The sequence below is a fragment of the Brachycentrus maculatus genome, unplaced genomic scaffold, assembly GCF_059751285.1.
Source record: "Brachycentrus maculatus isolate JH-2025_06_01 unplaced genomic scaffold, ASM5975128v1 h1tg000386l, whole genome shotgun sequence".
NCBI classification, from domain to species: Eukaryota; Metazoa; Arthropoda; class Insecta; order Trichoptera; family Brachycentridae; genus Brachycentrus; species Brachycentrus maculatus.
Window position 1 is genome coordinate 260,590 of NW_028281135.1, and position 21,922 is coordinate 282,511.

General features: G+C 31.7%; 1 protein-coding gene across 1 annotated transcript; it reads left to right on the forward strand.

The window, feature by feature from the left end:
* The first annotated feature begins 9,477 nt into the window (after positions 1–9,477).
* Positions 9,478–17,999, forward strand: LOC148303105 (uncharacterized). The gene is made up of 5 exons (XM_088270441.1): positions 9,478–10,490; positions 11,856–11,954; positions 13,670–13,842; positions 16,038–16,293; positions 17,013–17,999. The coding sequence occupies exons 1-5, from the start codon at positions 10,298–10,300 to the stop codon at positions 17,567–17,569; spliced, it is 1,278 nt and encodes a 425-aa protein (XP_088126567.1). The 5' UTR covers positions 9,478–10,297; the 3' UTR covers positions 17,570–17,999.
* Positions 18,000–21,922: the final 3,923 nt, after the last annotated feature.

Sequence of the window (21,922 nt, forward strand, 5' to 3'; positions counted from 1 at the left end):
TCTACCAACTGTCTGCAGTTACAATAAAATTCACATAGCCAAAAAATCCCGTTAGTCTCAAACGAGTAGCATTTTGGTCTCTTAACCCATTTCTTCCAAATTCGTTAGTTTTCTTATTCCTGAAATCGAACTCGTGATCTCATACTTTGACTGCGCACTTGACTACTAAGCCATTAGTCGTTCAGCTAATTTCGGTAACCCCTTATCGCTCGTTCTTGTCTCGTCTGTCTGGATAAAGTAGATCTGTGTTCAGACAAGTTATTGCGGTATCAATATGAAGTGGAACTATTCTCGGATAATGAAACAAAACCAGACGGGGTCAAGTGTTCCGCTCTCTGTGTGGAACGTTCGGGATCTTAAGGGATCTTCCATTAACAGATGCCAGACAAGATCAAAACCAATTGCAGACATACTTTTAGGGTATAATAATAATTTACAACATTTCGAGTGTGTCCAAATACTTGTTCACAAAATCTGGATTATCTACACACTCAAAATGTTGTAAATAAATTATCTGGTCAAATTATAAGCTTAAATAATAAAAATGAAAATGGTATTTTCTGGCGTTTCTCATGTGTGTGATTATAATCCAGGAATCGGACCTCACATACTAATATAAGAGTTTCTGCTTAGTAAAAAGCTTCTTTACATCTCACCAATAGATGTCTCTAGTGAAGTTCTAGTGATTCAAGAACAAGGTTTCTAAATTGGTTCATATATATATATATATATATATATATATATATATATATATGTATATATGTATTTATATATATATATATATATATATATATATATATATATATATATATATATATATATATATATATATATATATAGAACTTCTAAGAATTTGAGTAGTTTGGTTGTCAATAATGGGTAGGATTGGTGAATGTTACACGTGTGTAAAGTGATTACTTAAACCAGCCTATGACGGTCGTCAGCCCCGTAAATGCCCAGACTTCCATATTCTACTTCATCTTTGATGCGATGTCAAAAAATAATATAATGAGGGAAAATTAAAAAAAAATGATGAAAAACGTCGTCAATCGGCTGAGTCTGAAGGCAGGAAAGTGGATCCGCCGTATTGTTGCGCATTCTCTCGGTTTTCTTGGGCTGGAGCATGGCCAAGATGTTGGGCAGGACGCCTCACTGTGTAATGGAAATGCCGGAGAACAGCTTGTTTAAGTCTCGTTGTTTAAAGCTTTTTAAAGGTATATATCTCGTCCATATATTTTAGGTGTCTAGAATTAAATGAACCGTCTATTGTTTTGTATTTAAAGAAAGAGAGAAGTCTGCGCATTCCAGGTATTATGACCTGGTATTTGGCTGGCTTAAGTCATTGCTTTATATATTTGTATAAAGTTCGCCATTTTCCCTGACGAGTATCCCATATTGCATTATTTTAACTCTTACCACTCTGTGGGCCGGACATTCTGGCCCGTATGATTCTAGTAGGCAGCTCCGTGGGCCACAATGTCTGGCCCGGCGCAGGTATAACTTTAATTACTGATTTCTCTATCACCCAAGTATATTCTACCAAAAAATATTTCAGATAAATACAGTTAATCTTAATTAACATGGTCATACGAATTGCCAGACAGAGTGTCTCAAAATAAGGTAACCAAAATATTTATTTTAATGGTAGAAAAACGTCGCATTTTTTTTATCAGAGTAGCTGATCAGTTATGAGAAAAAATGGCCAGAGTGGAAAGGGTTAAAGATGTTTTAATCATCTATGCAGTGTTGTTGGATTTCTTTCGTATATTGGTTATAATTGTGATCTTACCAGTTTACTAAATTCGGCGAACGCCCTTTTGCTGCTGAGGGCATGAAATGTTCTTTTTTAATAGTTAGATTATATCAATAGTTAGATCAAGACTTTTCTTACACCCTGTAAATATACAAACTTTGATATCCCCACTTGACGAGACTTCTTCATCTTTATAAAGTTATCAATAAATATTTTTTAATAAATAACTTCAAAGTTAAGTAAATTCATTATTTGTAAAAAAATATAATAATAATATCATGCAAAAAAATATACTGGTTGTTGAATAATATTTAAAAATGTCATCTACGACAATTTATCAGAAGAGCGACTATATAACATTGTACAAAAGAGAAATGTCTTCGAAGCGAGTGTTTTTGCCTAGAATTTTCACTCATGAATTACATGAAATTATGAGTAAATCCACTCACGAGTAGGCATAGGTTATGAAACTTAAAAAGTTGAAGCCTGAGTAGGGTCATGATAAGAGATGTTGTATAAGCCGTAGCGAGATTTCAGAGTCACTTGGACGTTAGGTAAAAATATCTTCGAATTTTGATAATTGTATTTTACAATTATAAAATATTAAATCATTTTGATAAAAAAACATAATGTTTAACCATATAAATTAATTTAAGTTTTTCAAAAAAACAAGTCAATGAACACACTCTAAAAAACGCACATATGGTTCGATGTTCATTCCTAAAAAATAGTCAATTAGTTCCAGATCTGTCTCATGTTATGAACCCTTTCAGATGTTCCACCGAACCAATTTGTCAAGAAGAGCATTCGACAAAAATGCTACAAGTGCATTTAAAAAATAGGGCGCAGTTGCCGATACGAGCATAGTTTTTTTTAACCCTTTGGTTACTAGGACTCTTAGGGATACTATTCCAGAAAAACCACGATTTAAACATTAAAAAAAATCAAAAGTAAAATGTGTTAAATAAACACTCTATTGTTTGTGCCATTGTTTTATTATCCGAAAAAAAACATAACATAAAAAATAATTTTATTTGAAATTATTAATTTTTTTATAAATAAAGTGAGTAGGTACCTACCCACCTGTTTGGTATTATTATTTCTTTTTACAGAAATGTTCGTAATATTAGTACATAAGCACCCTTGAGGTAGTATTGTACAAAAATGGCGCTATATATACTGTCCAAATTACTTATCTATTATTATTATAATCCCTGACCGAAATTTTTGTCTACCCGTCTCTTCGTCAGGACAATCATTGCACCAACATGCAAACGATACTACACGTCACTATCATAGCGTAGTATTGTTTGCATGGTTTTGTATAAATTGTCCTGATGAAGAGACGGGAACGTTTCGAAACCTGTAGACAAAAATTTCGGTAGGAATAAAAAATGAGTAACCATAAAAAAATCTAAAAACATTAATAATATTGATTAGATTAATTTTTAAAATCGACCAGAATTAGTAATAGCTACATATTTTTATATTATATTACGAAACTTCCACATTTTTATATGTATATTTGTACACACATGTTAGTATCCTTTATTGTCGTTTTGTAGGTACACGTGTTTTCTAAACAGCTTCTGTTCCGTGAGATGCGCGCGCACGCCATTCCAGGAATTGAATTACCGGTTTATTTTTAAAGTCAAATATTCGAACCGTAATAATCCCTTCCCGAAACCGGTCATTAGCAATAAATCATCCTCGGCAAGGCAGATTCCTGAAATACCGACGACAAACGCACGGTAATGAGCGCGGATCGAACCCCGAGCCGTCTGAGGCGACACGCGAACGCATTCCACCAACGAAGGGTGGCTTCTTCAAATGTGTGGAACTCGTTCTACGTCATAATAATGCAGTAAAATATTTATATTTTTAAATGGTAAAATTGGAAAGTCAAAAAAAAAATTTAAAAAAATTACCGCCTCCATAGTGTAGTGGTAAGAACGCTAGGCTACCATGCTGGAGGTCCCGGGTTCAATTCCATTCAATTCCGGAGTCAACACAAATATTTTAAATTTTTTCAGTCTAATATTTATTTAATATGACCCTAGACTGGTACCTGAAGCAGAAGGCTGCTTTCCTTCGTGTATTTAACGATCAAGATAACACTGCTGCTATACGATGCAGTGCCCCGTGCACCATTGGGTTGTAGAGTTGCAAGGGTTTTAAAAAAATATGAAACTTGAAAACTTAAGAAATGCCTTCGAGACGGACTCCCACACAGAGCTTAGCTTTATGCTAAAACTACATATACATTTAATTTACAACAATTTGAGTGTGTCCAAATACTTTTTCGAAAATCTGGATTATCTCTGCTTAAGGAGATGGAGAGAAGAGATCTCTCAACATAGATGAAGAAGAATATGTAAGTCTGGGCATTTACAGGGCTCACTACCTTCACTACAGGCTTGGTTAAATGATCATTTTACACACGTGTAACATTAACCAATTCTCCCCATGATTGACAACCACACTACTCAAATTTTTGATATGTAGCAAATTAAAATATCTTTTTACTATCAATAAAATCATTTAGGCAATGGAAATATTAAGAAACATATTTGAAAGCAAGACATGGATAATGTTAGTTTTAACTTACATGCCCGCTGACAGTGATAGGGGCATTGAAAGCATTAGTAATCATTTTTATCTTTGATCGCGAAAGAGGACATCTGAGAAATAAATTAAAATTTTACTGCACACGTAACAACTTTGTTTTATTAATTATTTTGAGTAGGTACCTAGAATTGTATGGCTATATAAGACCGTCAGTCCATTTGATCTTCACATTCGTTTGAAAATGCCATAACAAGGCGAAACGATTGTCACAATTAAATAAAATACAATTTAGTAGACTCTAAAAATCAGTTTTTGATTTTAATATTTAATATATAAATCGAAAAATACCCCTTCCTTTAAAATAAATATAAAAAATTGACAATACAACAGACTAGTTTTTCTACAGTTATTCTACGACATTCAAGCATAACCATTTTTTACGCAAAATCTCAGGAGAGAATTTTTTTTTTTCTTTCAAAAGAATGAGTAATAGACTTGAAGATTTATCCTCCCTTCTCATGTTCCCACTTCCCCAAACACATTCGTTACCCCACCTACTAATTTATCCACACATCTGACATCATCCCCTGACGACATATCCTATTCGCCTTTCACCCTAAATCTTCTCTCATTACCGACACCAAAACATACCAAATTCATTACGGGGTGAGTTTTGTGCGGCAAAACGATGAATGATAGATGTTCGGATAGTGAAATAATGAATGAAGTTGAGAGAGGAATCATCGATAGAATTAAGAAAGGTGAATTGAGATGGTTCGGACATATCGCTCACTCCTTTCAACAACGTCATATATCAAAAATATCATTTTTTAGTTGTGCATGGTTTCGAAATGCCCAGAAAATGTACTATATCCCAGCAAAAGCGGCATATTTTTAACTTGACATTTACCCGCTACACGGCAGAATGTGTTGTTTTTGCATTTTGAAGAAAAGGTATTGCTTAAATATTTTTTTTTAAATATACTAAATATTTTTCAAATGGAGAAAAAACATTCAGGTTTCTCTCCAATAAAGAGACAAAGCTCTTGTGCTCGGAGAGGGACTTACACTTATTATTTATTATTTATATTTTTGGGTGATATATTTTATTTTTATGTTTTTCTTTTCTTCGATTAACGTGAATATAAGTCATTACTTTCATTTCAACCATTTTAATATCGTCAATTTTTTTTATACATGTAGGAAGGTTATTGAAGTACTTGGTTCCCATGTATGTATTTAGGGTTCTGTTGGAATTGTTTGGTATTGCATTTTGGTATCTCGAAGATGAATTTTTCTTTAGATTCAAGTAAATTTCACCCTTAGATAAATAGTTGAAAAATGACTTCATTGGTTGTTCTCTGAACTGTTGTGATGGGGTTCAAGGGGTTCTTATAAATTCCCACCCCATTAAACAATATATATTGGCATATAACCCATAGAGCGAATAATACAGTTTCTGATTATGACATGAAGATTTGACCATTGGATGTGGTTTCGAAAGGGAATATTTTCGTTCGTATTTGGATTCGTCTGCATTTGCCTAATTCCCAACAAAGCTATCAGCTGCTCAGTAATCGGGTGAAACAATTCTCGTATCGTTCGTTAGTCATCCAGGATAAGTTGACGGCTGATAACGCGTTTATGACATGATGTTTCGACTGAAAATACTTGTTTCCTTATCAGCCTACTGTCAGGGGCACCGTGAATGCGGGTGCAATCAGCTCGGCGATTGGCTCTACCAGATGCGGCTAACTCGACGACTAGACGGGTTGCTGACTTACAGCCCATTGAAAATATCAATAAACCTTCTTCTCTGCTTCTTCGTTAGACAGGACTATATCCTGTTACTCCCGGAGTCAGTCCGTTCCTGGGAGGTGGAAGACCAGTTGTCTCTCCATAGTTTAAACGGTCTTCTTGGGGGTCTGTTACCTCTTATATCTGCTGCTATCCTCACCACTGGATCCAAACTTGGTCTTCCCACACGATTTCTCCAGAAACATCTTCTTACTGTTCCCCATCGCGCAACATCTTCGACATCGCATATTCTTCTTATGTTAGAGTTTTTAACTCTGTCGCGAAGTGTTGGGTCATAGAGTCTTCATTTCGATGGTTCTTAGAAGGCTTTTCGTTCTCGTGGTATCAGCTCTTGTTTCTATGCCGTATGTCATGATCGGTCTTACGCAGGTCTTATAGATTATCACCTTACTTTCTTTCAGCATGTGTTTATTTCTCCATGCAGCATTTTTCAAGCATTCAGCCACAGCGCCGGACTTATTTGCTTGCCCTGTTACTTCATAATAGAGTTTATTGCTGCTAGATACTTTTTTCAACTATGTTATGTTATCTAAATATTTTTTCTTATTTTTTGTATTTAATTTTTATTCGGTAAATACCACTATTTTTTAAACTTTATTGTGCCTGTTTCAATACATTCCGCATCATTTTCAAATACCGTATGTTTTTTTTTTAAATAAAAAGTGACAATTAAATAAAAAATAATATATGTTACCACGAAGTGACTGCCGAAACAATTGATCAAATTATATATTTTTAAACAAAGCCATTAGTTTGGTAGCACATGGCGACACTATCTCTTGGAAATTCTAACTATTATATTGCTCGTATCAGTCAGCAGTTTGCTGATAATGAGCATAAATAATGGATAAGTTAAAAAAAAAAGAAAACAAATTTAACAAAATTTAAATAACGCTCACTGATAACAACTCGTGTTATTTCCGTAGGGTTCGGCAAAGCTTATATTGCAAAATACAGTAATATAATACCATTATTATAAATAAGGTAATACAATATGATTATTAAAAGTACAGTACATAATAAAATATTATTATTCTAAGTACAGTAATACAATATTATTTATATTTTTCTAAGTATCAAAAAATTGTAATAAACTCATTAGATACTTAGTTCTTTCCGTAGGGTTCGTCAAAGCTTATATTGCAAAATACAGTAGTAGGTGTAATATTATCGTCATAAATACAATATTATAAAATTATTATTAAAAATATAATAAGTACCTAATATAAAATTTTATTTTAAGCAGAGTAATACGTTATTATTAGTATTTTTTTAAGTATCGAAAAGTTGTAATTAACTTGTTAGTTAGTTAGGTAATTTCCGTAGGCAAAGCTTATATTGGAAAATGCAGAAGTATAATTTTACTGTAATAAATAAACTCAAAATAAGATTTCTTTACGACCACTTTTTGTGGTTATTAATGTAAACATGACTAGTTTCAAGAACTACACATGTTCTCGAAAGTACTCGTGTTTATATAAATAAACTCAAAATCATGGTCTAATACCAGTGTTTTATTTTTATATTTATTTTGCTTTAGATAATACTATTGTACATATATATCCACCTCTTCAGACAGAATGACGTATTTCTTTATCAAAGCAATTGTAACCTTTTGACTTGATTTTTTTTGTTGTATCAACTCATTTGTATTAATCAAAAAAGATATTGATGCTTTCCCCATCAAATATAATTTACGCACGCCAATTTGATAATAATTATTTTAAAAACATTATTATTGGACTTTTTCACGAAAAACTGTACCGTAAACAATATTTTTTAAATTTTCCGATTGTTATCTTTAGAATCATATTAAACGTAACGAATTGGGATGCATTTATATCGATTCAAGCACATCGGGTAAAAAGCGAGGGCAATTTATTTATCAACTTCCAAACCAGCCAAATCACTGAAACCAGCCTATTACAGGTCGTAATTGCTGTAAATACCTCGACATTCATATTCTTCATTCATTGATTCAGCTGTCACACTGTAATAATATCAATTTAATTTTAATTTAAGTTTTACTTGGTAAATACCACTAATTCTTAAAATCTGTGTCAAAAAATGACGTGGAAGGCATCGAAACACGTGCCGCAATAGTTTTTAAAGAAATAGTGGTATTGACCATGTAAAAATTAAATTAAATATTCCGTATTCGCGTTCAACTGCGTTGAATTATCAAGCTTTGTTTTGAAAAATGTGAGTAAACCAAATTTTTGGAAATATGTAAAAATTGGGAAAACTTAATAACTATTATTTTATTTTATTAAATGCAGCTCCTCTAAGAAGTATCAGTATAAAACATAAACCTTATAGCCGATTTCAATACCTGAACTAATCTTTTAGACCCTAGAAAAAATACTTTCCAAATATACGGGGAACTTCTAATAAACACTGGGGAACTTCTAGAAATTTTGGTGATGGACTTACAATCTTGTATTTATTTAGATTGGCAGTGACAGGTATATTGAAAGCTTTTAAATGTAAAATCACAGTAAAATCGGGATACAATTTTATATTGTTTCACATTTTCAATAAATTTCGCAACTTAGTTTTTAAAAAAAATGCTCAGCAAGAGCAGATCTGTCAGGAAGCCTAGATGCTTCTGTATCAGATCTGGGCATGCGGTGGGACAGCTTTCAATTCCCAAATATACGAAATCATGTACCTATTCCAAAATTTCCCCATTTACTGCTATTTTACTCTCAGACCTCTACGTTCATCTCTTCTTTCAATATCTAAATAATTTTATCTCGATTTTATCTGTAGATCTAATTTTGGAGGCAGAAGAAAAATATAAATATGAATTTTAAAAAATTATACATCGCTCACTCTTTTCAACAACGTCATTTATCAAAAATTTTCAGTTGTGCATGTTTTCGGAGTGCCCAGAAAATGTACTGTATCCCAGTAAAGCGGCATGTTTTTAACTTAATATTTACCCGCTACAGGGCAGAAAGTGTTTTTTTTTTTATTTTGCAGAAAAGGTATTGTTTCATTATTTTTTTAAATATACTAAATATTTTTCAAATGGAGAAAAAACATTCAGGTTTTACCTAAAAAGATCTGTTGCATAGTAAAAAGTTCAATAAGTGGCTTGATATTTATTTTGAAAACATTTAATTATATTTTTTTAACTTTAAAAACAATCTCCTGATAAATCAAGTTTTTTTATATGACGTAGTTGAAAGGAGTGAACGATATACTATCTAAATTTGCGTAAATATCGCTTCGCCAAAAGTGCGATAGCAATTTAATTGTTTAATAAAATTAGTATTATATGTAGTGATGTAATAATTCAGACTATTCTAATCAAATCTCTGTTCTGTTCGCAGATAAGGTGACAAGACATCAACTCACGAAGTGTGACGACTTATTACGGATACCGACACCACATACATACGACCAAATCAGTCGATATAATTATTCCGGAACCATACAACGTCGTAAAAGTTATTACATCGTCTTAAAAATAATTAAATAGTGTATAAATAAACTCTTAAAACAATATCTAGTAAAAATATAATCACGATATGAAATAATTACAATGATTTCGTATTGTGTTCATTCATAACAGTAAACAAATACCGCTTAAACAAATAACAAATAATAACAATTCGTTCGTGATCAGAGTTAAAAGTTTTCTAATAACCCCGTGATACGACACATTAATTAAAGTGTTTTTTGCGAATTCTGTTTCTTAAGATTAATCATTGTTATCATTCATAAAAAAAGCAAATAAAACTTGACAAATAAAAATAATAACAATTCGTTTGTAATCGGAGTTAAAAGTTCTGAAATAACAGTGATTTTTCACTGTTTTCATTCATAACAGTAATCAAATAACACTAAGAAATAAAAATAATAACAATTCGTTTGTAAACAAAGTTATAAGTTATCAAATAACAACGTTTAAGCATGGTTGTGATTCATAACAGTTAACAAATAAAAAAAAATAGCAGTTGGTTAGAATCTGAGTTATAAGTTCTAAAATAACAATGATTTATCATTGTTTATATTCATAATAGTAAACAAATAATACATTTATAAAAAATATAATAATAATTCGTTCGTAATCAAAGTTAAAAATTCTAAAATAACAGTATCTCCCGAGATACGATTCCTTAATTAAAGTGTTTTTTTTTGTGACTTGAAATGTTTCACAACGGGGCAGCAGGGTATGGCGACATGACGGGAGTGGGCTACCAAATGGGCGGAGGGGGTTCTGCTCAGACCCCGGTCTACGTTCCCCCGTCTAGAGCGATCGCTCCCTCGCAGTACGGCCACGGACACTTCGTCGGAGGGAACGCTGTCCAGAACCCTTGGCACCACACCAGCGAAAGCTATGGTATGTATGTACATTTGGAGAAATAAAATAACTTTGTTTTTTGATCCACTCACTTTTATTATAACTAGTTTCAGCAACAACCTGTTGCCCTCTTCAGGGTTTGTTTTATAACTTATAAGTGTGTGGATCAAAAAACAAAGTTATTTTATTTATCCAAATAATATATTACAATGATCCACAAAGTTAGTACCTTCTTCAAATATTCAAAATATGAATTATTTATCATAAATATAATATATTATTTTTAATTAAAAATGTATGGTACAAGTACGAGATGAAATTATTTCATAAAAGTACAGGGTGCGCTATATTTTACGTCGGTATGTAAACAATAAATAAATTTACTTACCGTAGAACGGGGCTACTTGAACTTTAATGTGTTACTTTGAGCCCAGTACAAAAAAAATATAAATCTGTGTTTGGTCAATTTGGACAATTATGAACGTATAAGTGTCACCTGTCAGAGTAACAATGAATCGTGTCAATACGATCATTTTTGTAGACCAAATACAGATCTAAATATTTTTTTACTGGACTCAAGTAACACATCAAAGTTCAAGTAGCCCCGTTCTACGGTACTCACTTACTTCAGCCTTCTTCTTGTATCCAGTATTGAACAAAGGCTCCTGGACTTCCACAGTTGTCTGTTGGACGCGACTCTCTTCCTGTGCACATTCCTAATGTCATCGGACTATCTTGTCTGGGACCTACCAACGTTTCTGCGTCCTGTTCTAAGCCTTCAGTCAAGCACCTTTTTTGTCCATCTGTCCTCAGACATACGTGCCACATGACCCGCCCAGTTCCACTTTTGCTGTCGCGATTCTTTGAAAAAGTGATGGAAAACGCAGCAAAAAGAGCACATTTTGCTTTAGGCAATAAAGGCAGCCATTTGATGATATCGTATTCTAAAACTAGTTCAAATAAATTGTAAAGGGCCAAATTAAATTTAAAAAATACCTCGTATGTAGAAAACAGCTGATTTAACATTTTTTTTAAATATTTACATACCATCGTAAATATAGCGCACCCTGTAGTACATAGTTGAGCTCAAGTAATTAGTTATTTTAATACGTGTTAAGAATACTGAGTATAATATGTATGTACGCATATTAAATTCATTGAAATATTATAATAAATTACTCACCATATCATTTTAATAAAGTAAGTTATCAGGTCAGGAGTCGGAATAATCAGCGCGTATTTATGAAGAGATGCATGAATGCGGAAGAGGCGAAGTTCTATTCCTACCCCTTCGGGAAGCAGCGTAATTTTTAGTTAGTTAGTTAGATTAAATAGCTATGGTGACATTACACATCCCTGTTTAACACCTTTAGAGATTTAAATTGTATTGAATTATTTGACTAGGTGCCGGATTGACCCCACAGTTCTATGGGGCACAGAATGCCATGGTGATGAGTTCCTGGAGAAGTGCTTACGATGGCTTTCAGAGAACCAGTCCTTATGGTAAGATATCCTTATTTTATTGTTTCAGAAATATTAGCAAATGTCAAGGATTTTTGATCACTTTTGTCGAATAAAATCGTTTCAGGCCTATATCGTTCACTCATCAATATTTATAGAGGATTTCGAAAAATCTGTTATTAAAACAACAAAATAATCTTGATCTTTTTTATTTAAATACATTTTTTATGTATGGTTTTCCGTATTACAAAAGTGCCCATGGCGGCAAATATTATTTCTTAATATCGTTTTTCTTATTGATGTTTTTAACCTTTCAATATAAACCAGAATTTAAACATTTTTACGACATTTTGAGTGTGCAAATACTTGTAAAATAAAAAAGTTTCTACTCAATAAAAACCCTTTATATATATATATATATATATATATATATATATATATATATATATATATATATATATATATATATATATATATATATATATATATATATATATATATATATATATATATATATATATATATATATATATATATATATATATATATATTAATATATATATATATATATATATATATATATATATATATATATATATATATATATATATATATATATATATATATATATATATATATAAAATGGTTCCATAGTAATTTATTAACACTAAACAGTGAAAAAACTTTTTTTCTACCCTTTTCCATTAACCAATTTGACCTCCCAGTAAATTTCAATATCACAATCCATAATCAAAATGACAATATTAATCATTCTTGCCCCCAATTATACTCGACAATTAAAAAAGCGAATAATATTAAGTACCTAGGCATTATAATTGATAGTAATTTGAAGTGGAAAGTACAAATAGCCACTATGGTCAAAAGAATTAGGAAACTTATTTATGTATTCATTAGACTAAGAAATATTTTATCTCTAAAACTTATAAAAACAGTCTATTATGCTTTAATACAATCAATTCTGCAGTATGGAATTATAGGCTGGGGAGGAGCTTATAAGACAAACTTAAAATCACTCTCTATTATTCAAAAAAAGATTGCAAAAATAATTCTTAAAAAGCCCAGAACTTACCCATCAAAACTAGTATTCGAAGAACTTAATATACCAACTATTGAAGAAATTTTTAATAAAGCCGCTATCTTACAAACTTTTAAAGAAAAAACAATTGAAGTGCAAAATTAAAGTAACTCTAGATATTCTATAATTTAATTTTGCACAGATGTAAAACAACAGCAGCGTTAAACCATTATACGTACATAGGTAAAAAAAACTTTAATAAACTTCCGGAAAACTTAAAATCTATAAAAAATTATCAAACTTTTAAAACTAAAATTAAAAAATATTTAAGACTCACCCCTTCCTAGACTCAAAAAGAATGTTTATTTTTAATTTTTAATTTACCTTGTTAATTTTTTATTTTTAATTTTAATTTACATTGTTTTAATTTACTTAGTTTATAAAAAAAAAATAAAAATAAATGTGAAACGAACTCCCTCTCTAAACACAAGTATCTACTTTATTAGAGAGGTAGAAACGTTATATATAGATGTTCTGTATATTTACCTATTTTGTATTTCAAAAATGTATTTTTGTAAAAAAAATATATATATATATATATATATATATATATATATATATATATATATATATATATATATATATATATATATATGTATATTTATATATAAAGGATCAGTTTCCTAATGTAAAAAAATATTATTTGATTTGCCAATTTCAGATGGGGGAATGGAGTTCAGTTTCGGAGAGGGTCGCGAGTGCGTGAACTGTGGCGCCATCTCCACCCCGCTGTGGAGGAGAGACGGCACGGGGCACTACCTGTGCAACGCGTGCGGCCTCTACCACAAGATGAACGGCATGAACCGGCCCCTCATCAAGCCCAGCAAGAGACTTGTAAGTAGATCAACATTCACAACATTTTGAGTGTGTCCAAATACACGCTCACAAAATCTGAATTATCTCCAATTACAGGAGCTATTCCCATATTATTTTTTGAATGTTGTAAATAAATTATCTGGTCAAATTATAAGCTTAACTAATAAAAATGAAAATGGTATTTTCTGGCGTTTCTCATGTGTGTGATTATAATCCAGGATTCAGACCTCACATACTAATATGAGAGTTTCTGCTAGATAAAAAGTTTCTTTACATCTCACTAATAGATGTTCTCTAGTGAAGTTCTAGTGATTCAATAACAAGGTTTCTAAATTGATTCATTTATATAAATCTTCCAAGAATTTGAGTAGTGTGGTTGTCAATAATGGGTAGAATTGGTGAATGTTACACGTGTGTTAAACCAGCCTATGACGGTCGTCAGCCCCGTAAATGCCCAGACTTCCATATTCTTCTTCATCTTTGATGAGATGTCAAAAAATAAAAGATCAACATTCATTTGATTACTTGCATTGATAGCTGTTGGAAAAGCACTGGAGTAAACAGCGTTGTCTCTTTCAAGAACTTTTGCGAGGCCCCTCTAAACAGGAGGTCCTGTTGGGCCACACCTGTGGAGGTCCTCACCAAAAAGTTACATTTCCAATATTGCACAAAAAATCCTTTAAATGCAAATCTGTTCTGTTTACTGTATTCTAGCGAAATCTTAATTTAAGTTGTGACAAAACGTGACCAATCCTGTGTTAAACCAATGTGAAATCAATAAATCGCACCAAAACGTAACAATTTTACACGCTAGAATTCCTGATCACTTAAAATCATTTATAATGGAATTGTAACGTTTCGGTGAGGACCTCTACACCTGTCAAACAATTGTAAAAACAGCTCCGATAAAAACAATGTCGGTTTTTCCCGTAACATAAGCTGATGGTCAATTTATCCTGTATAAAAATGTGCTTTCACCATACACCATGGATAGATATCCACAGCGTATATACATATGTATGTTTATTTGTATCGTACATTTATAATATAATAAAACCCTTACCGCACCCCAATGGTGCATAGGGCACTGCTTCATATAAACGCAGTGTTATCTCGATCGATTACACATGAAGGAAAGGTGATCAGCCCTCCACTTCAGGTACCAGTCCAGTGTAATATTGAATAAATATTAGAGTGAAAAAATCACTTATATTTATTAAACCCCTCTGGGAATCGAACCCGGGACCTCCAGAACGGTAGCCGAGCGTGCTGACCATTACACTACGGAGGCGGACGTACATTTACTCTTATAATAATGTCGAAATTACGGTTAAAGGGTAAGTTATCACAGCGAGCATAACGAAATAATGCAATCAGAATAAAATTGCAGTTTAAAAAAAATGAACTTAAAATGTACACTAATGACATCTCTTGACATTAAATTGAGTTATCTCAGATACGAGCCATTATACACGAGCACGTTTCTTACTGGAAAATAGCCTTGACGCAAACCATTATTCTAATTGCATGCATTACTGCCATCTTTGTGTCAGTAGATAACTTGCATGCATTAGTGACATCTATACATCAATGGAATACGTTATGAAACGTTAATTTGTAGTTACAATATTTACCAATAGATAGCATACACAAACTTTATTCTGAAATCATATTGTAACAGTTTTTAATTCAATTAAAGTTAATATTTTAAATAAAAAAGTTAACTCATTTTCGATTCAACTTGTTGACAAACAAACTAACATTTATTTGTGGAATTCATATTCTTTGACTTGTAGTGTTACATAAAGTCCTTTCTGCTTGTTTATACTTCCTTTTTTTAATACTTTTAACAAATAACATTAATAATAATAATATTTCGGAAATATTATATGTATAAATCTTAGTCATACAGGACAAAGTGACCAAGTGCATTTTTTGCAAGAACGTGATCATTGACTATTTGATATCTTACTAGCTTAATATTGCCGTGAAAAAAATCCCAAAGGATAGTAAAGTACTTGGAAGTACAGTATATTGATTTGTTAAAAATGGCTAACTGCATTGGTGTTTATTTTCTTGCCAAGCAAAAGTGACTTAAATGACCCTCTCGAACATTTTACGTTTTGGTAGTTGGTCACTTTCTCCTGTACGACGGCGATATGACTTATGTATGTAATATGTTTTGAAATAAATAAATTATAACAATATTTCAGACAGCGACTCGTCGACTCGGCCTGTGTTGCACAAACTGCGGCACTCGGACAACCACTCTGTGGCGCCGCAACAACGACGGGGAGCCGGTGTGCAACGCTTGCGGCTTGTACTTCAAGCTGCACGGAGTCAATCGACCTTTGGCGATGAGGAAAGACGGCATACAAACCAGGAAGAGGAAACCCAAGAAGTCATCGGGAGGAAATGGATCGGAAGATGGCGCTAAAAAGGAGGAACCTGGATCTCCGGGTGGTGAAGGTAACAGAAAAATTTACTACCCGAACAAAAAATCTAGTTTGGCAAATAATGAAGATGACAATGTGTTTGATATTTCAATTACATGTGTATTAATGATTTTATTTGTGGGCTTCAATTGGTAAATTTGAAAACATCAAAGCAAACACTCCTTACACTTACCGTTCATTATATAAAGTATCGATTTCTGCATCTCATAAAGAAGAGATTTATTAGAGAGAAAAATACCTTTGTACTAAGAGCTCCAGTTGGCCTGAAATTCTCAACTGAATTATCTCCTACAAATAAAAGTGAAATAATTAAAAAAAATAATCGCAACAATCTTCAAATAAAGTAAGGTATGTACTTCACAAATTTCTCAACTGAAGGCGCCATTGTAAGACACAATCCCAAATGTATAAAAATTACAACTAACATACAAAAGGTGTCCAATAACAATGCATATAAACATCTTTCAAAATTTGCTGCAAAGTGGATGTTCAATAATGAGCAGAATGGTGAATGTTTCCTAAGTGTATAAAGTGATCACTTAAGCCATCCAAATGCTGGGTTGTAAGCTCTGGGATGCTCATAATTCATCTTCTTTAGTATAAAAATGATAGAAGCTTCGTCTCAAGTTGAGGCACTTATAATTTTAATTCCAAACTCTGTAAAAAATTGGAAACAAATTGTATGTATGTACCTATTACATTAAAAACAATAATCTTGTTTTTTTTTTACAGATTCAAAGCAGCCGATAGGTCAAACACCCGTCCCACTTACTTCAAACTCCGGAAGTAACAACCACTCCCACTCTCATCATTCCGCAGCCGAATCTCAAGCCAAGATGTCAAGTTCTTCAAACCAGCGCCCTTATCTCGGGCAGACTCCTCTTCTATCCACTTCCCAATCCAGCCACACCCACCAACCATCCCACCACACTCAATCACAATCACACCACCACTCGCTACAGTCTGCCCACACCACATTGACACCCTCCTCTCACAGCCAAAACTTCCTGTCAAACTCACCATCCATGTTCAACTCTCCTCCGATAAAGAGCGAGCCAAACTCAATATCGGGCTATGAGAATCAGAACTACGGAGGTAATTCATCTTTACATCATTACCACGGAGGAAATGGTGTTTCAAACTCACAATACCATTTCAGTCCTCCGTTACAACACGGTTTCGGAGCGATTGGATCAAACATCAGTTCCATTAATTCTGGAGCAGAAATCAGCGGGTATCATCATCAGCATAATGTTATTCAAGCAGCTAAACTGATGGCGTCATCATAAAATCATATTACGCACAATTAATTAACTAGTAAATTGATCACTAACTTAGAAGTTAATATAAATCAACCGCATTCGAAAAAAGTCATTTAGTCGCTATGGTGTCTTTTTCGATCCATAGTACAAAGAACAATGTATTATGCTCAAAACATGACATTGTAATTAATTTAAAAGTAATCTGGAAACAATATAATGACATAAATATGACACATTTTGCTTTGCTGTTTTGTGTATTTGGATGGACTATAGTATTTTAAATATACGAGTTTGTATGGTGATTTGAGCCTTAATGGATGATCTTACTTTTAAGTACTGACAAAAGTTAGTACAATCAATCTGTATTACGTGGTAACAAAATCCATTGTGCAATATTTGATCTGGTATACCATTTCATGAATATATATACAAATTCAAAAAATGACACTAAAAAAAATCTCATTAAACATTACGTAAAACATAGTTTATTTGACCATTTTAATTTTCAAACGTAATTATCTTTGGATTTCTGAAATATTGTTGGGATAATGTATTTTATCCAACCTTAACTAAATATTAAGCGTCTTATTTACTTTCCCACCAGTGATATTAAAAATCAATTAAATGAATTATGTTAAGTAAATCTTTATTCCATATTAGTGAAGAATTTAAGTGTGTAGTTACTTAAATATAGAGACTAATCATTTACTTTTGATAGTAGTTAAATACTTATTGTAAATATTACTTATTGAATATTATAAGGCAATTAAGTCGGACGTAAAATACTCTCTGAATCTCAATTATGATTATTTTTAATGGACGTAATAATTGTTAGGAAATCTTCAGTGCAATGTAAATATAAGAAGCATAATGCATATGTAACCATATGATGTATATATTTTATTACAAACTATATTTTGAAGATCTGTATACTTTATACTCTCGGTATATAAAAGTAGACTTTTGATATACCGAGATTCTTTTAAGCGGAATGTTCCAAAAACGCATTTTTCAACAGTCCAAAATGAATACATCTACTAGGACTGATATAATGTTCTTCCTGCTAGAGTAAACGGGAAGGGTGGAATGCCACAAGTAACTGTCCTGACACACTTTTAACCTTATCGACTTCCATATCGCTCACTCCTTTCAACAATGTCATCTATCAAAAAACCTGATTATTCAGGAGAGTGTTTTTAATGTTTAAAAATACAATAAAATGAATTAAAAATATATATCAAGTAACTTATTGAACTTCTTACTGTGCAACAGATCTTTTAAGGTAAAACTTGAATGTTTTTTCTCCATTTGAAAAATATTTAGTTTATTTAAAACAATAATAAAACAATACCTTTTCTTCAAAATGCAAAAACAACACTTTCTGCCCTGTAGCGGGTAAATATTAAGTTAAAAATATGCCGTTTTTGCTGGGATATAGTACATTTTCTGAGCATTCCGAAAACATACACACCAGAAAATTGACGATTTTTGATAAATGACGTTGTTGAAAGGATTGAGCGATATGTCCAATCTTATTATCTTCCATATGTCAATCTCATGAAATATTATACATATACCCATACGTGGGCTATGCCAATTTTTTTGTTTATATTGTAAATAAATATAAAAATATACAACTCGGTATTATAAAAACTGTTAGCAAACAAATATTCATATGATTTTTTAAAAATCTAGTAGTATGTTATGTATATATAATTATTGACTCAATAATTTAAGAAGTTGTACTTACATATATTGTATAATGTGCAATAATATATCATTTCATTGAAGGTATATTGTATGAATGTATAATTAATTATAACTCGGACAAGTGTAATGATATCTTTAATATTCTATTCCTGAAATCTTTATAGTCCAAATTACGTATTATAATTTTTAATATACTTCAACATTTAAAGCATACGCTTGTTGAAATCAGTGATTTCTGATGTTGATTATAATCTCAGCAGATATAAATAATATTTATTGTTTCCCCATTCACTTTTCTGTAAGACATGATGAAATTGTATATGAAAACACTTGTTTTTTACTATTTGAGCTATATTTATGTTATCAAATAGTTTCGCAAGCTACAGATGCTTCCATATTCGGGTCTGAATATAAACTAACTAATATGAATGTTTATATTCAGAATCTGTAGCTTCCTAAACAAGTCGTTAAAATAAATATAACTCAAGTTGTAAAAACCAAGTGTTTTCATTTACAATTTAAATATAAATGAGTTTTAACATATAAAATAATTTGTCTAGTATCTGATAAATTAATCAATAATAAAAAGACGTCAATAATAAACTGGTTAAAATATAAATACATGAAAATGGAAACGTTATTTCAAACTCTCTCTCCTAATAAATATACGTGAACTAGTTCGGAATGAATCTCACCCATGTTCAATTAGAATAAGCTATATACATACTTCACAAATTTCTAAACTGAAAACGCTACTGTCAGATGAAATTCCAAATCTATTAAAATAACAATTAATATACAAAATGAATCTAACGACAGTGCAAATATACATTTTTAAAAAATTTATACAAATTTTCTTTATTCTCCGTCTAAACTAGTCTAGACTAGTCTTCATTACTCAGAGTTGTGACCCTTGTGGAAGCAATGACTCTTCTCCAGTTATCCCTTGACTGCGCTGCAGGTAGCGCTCCAACCACCGCTGCTGCTAATCCAATATGGACGTTCAATAATGAGCAGACATTACACAAGTGTATAAAGACAAATGTCAGTATGTAAGCCCTGGAATGGTCAGACTTCCATCTTCTTTCGCATAAAAAAGTATACATACTTTATATGAAGTTGAGACACCTATAATCATAATTTTCTTAATCTAAAATATTGTGTAAATAGAGGCTATAGATTTTTTTTTTAAGTATTACATTTCATATTTTATTGACTGATATTGTTTTTAAATATTTTTCAGTCTGTTGATCATTTTGTTGTACAAAGTACTATGGTTCCGTTACGTCCTTAAGTTAGAATTTATATTAGTGAATTAAATTGTACATAATAGATCAAGGTAATTTTATTATAATGTTCAATACTGTAATCAATTATTATGAATAAAGAAACTGATCCGTAACTCCGTGTTCTTATTTTTCAATAATATATATTTTTTAAAATTCTGTTTTATAAATATTATTTTAAAAGAATTTTTTAGGATTCAAGCCGTTCTAAACGGCTGCAGAATAAGTGTGTCGCCTACTTTCAATGTCGTTTTGTAGAAGAAGACCTAAACCATATATTCTTTGTTTGCCCAATAAATGACCAAATGCCAACATTTTTTAAATCTTTGGCCCCGCTCATTCCCCTCCCTACAAATATCCAACTCATCCTAGCGAGCAGGAACCCAATTAATTATCTACAATCTTTTTTTTTTTTTTAATTTAACGGAATCAATTTATAATATAACCCTTTCTGGTCTCACAATTTAAAAAAAAAAAAATTCTAGGTGCTCAGTTACATTCCAATTGGAAAAAAATCTTTTGTCCTCTGCTCCACATACTGTTGTAATAGATACGAGTGACAAAAATGTAAGCTTGGAATTTAAATAAAGTAAAAAATGTCGAATAACATCCGACATGGGATCTAAAAGGAAAAAATGGATGTCGAATGAGATTCGACATTGAACCAGTAAGGGTTAATAATAAGTTTAACATAATTTATAGTGAAATAATATTATTTAATTAACTTGACGTTGGCAAAAGCAATAAATTATATTTGCAACGCCATTTTTTATGAAAAACTTTTTTTTTAAAGTGAAGGAAAATTCAATAGTAAGCAAACAGGGGTCTACAAAAAATAAACAAAAAAGTGGTTTACAGAATGAAATTTTTTGCAAAACTATGGTTTAGATAATATTTATTAACTTGATGAATGATTATTCATCAATGATCAGAATGCAGAAGGTTCCGATCACATTGCATCACAAATACGCAAAAAGGACTAATTTGTCTATCCTAGCATTTCTCCCAATTTCAGAAGCGTTTTATTTTAGCAATGATCATACGATAAATCATGATTGAAACATGTTAACCGTTTTACTGCTGAGCCTTTTTCACATATTATGCCAAAATTGTGGAAGAATTTTAGAGGAGAAATAATCTTTCGATCAAGTTTACACAAAATTATGTACATTTTCATCAAATATAGAGGGATTTTCGTAATTCTCTCGGTTGTGTGTAGGGAACATATCAAATTACTCAAATAAAAAATGGAAAATAGAAAAATTTAGGTCGGAAGGAATTTGCACAAAAGTGTAACATCAGTATCAAGACCGTCTAAAGAAATAGAATCATCTTCGGAAGCTTCACATTTACTACAAATACGCATTCTTCGATTTGTAAACAT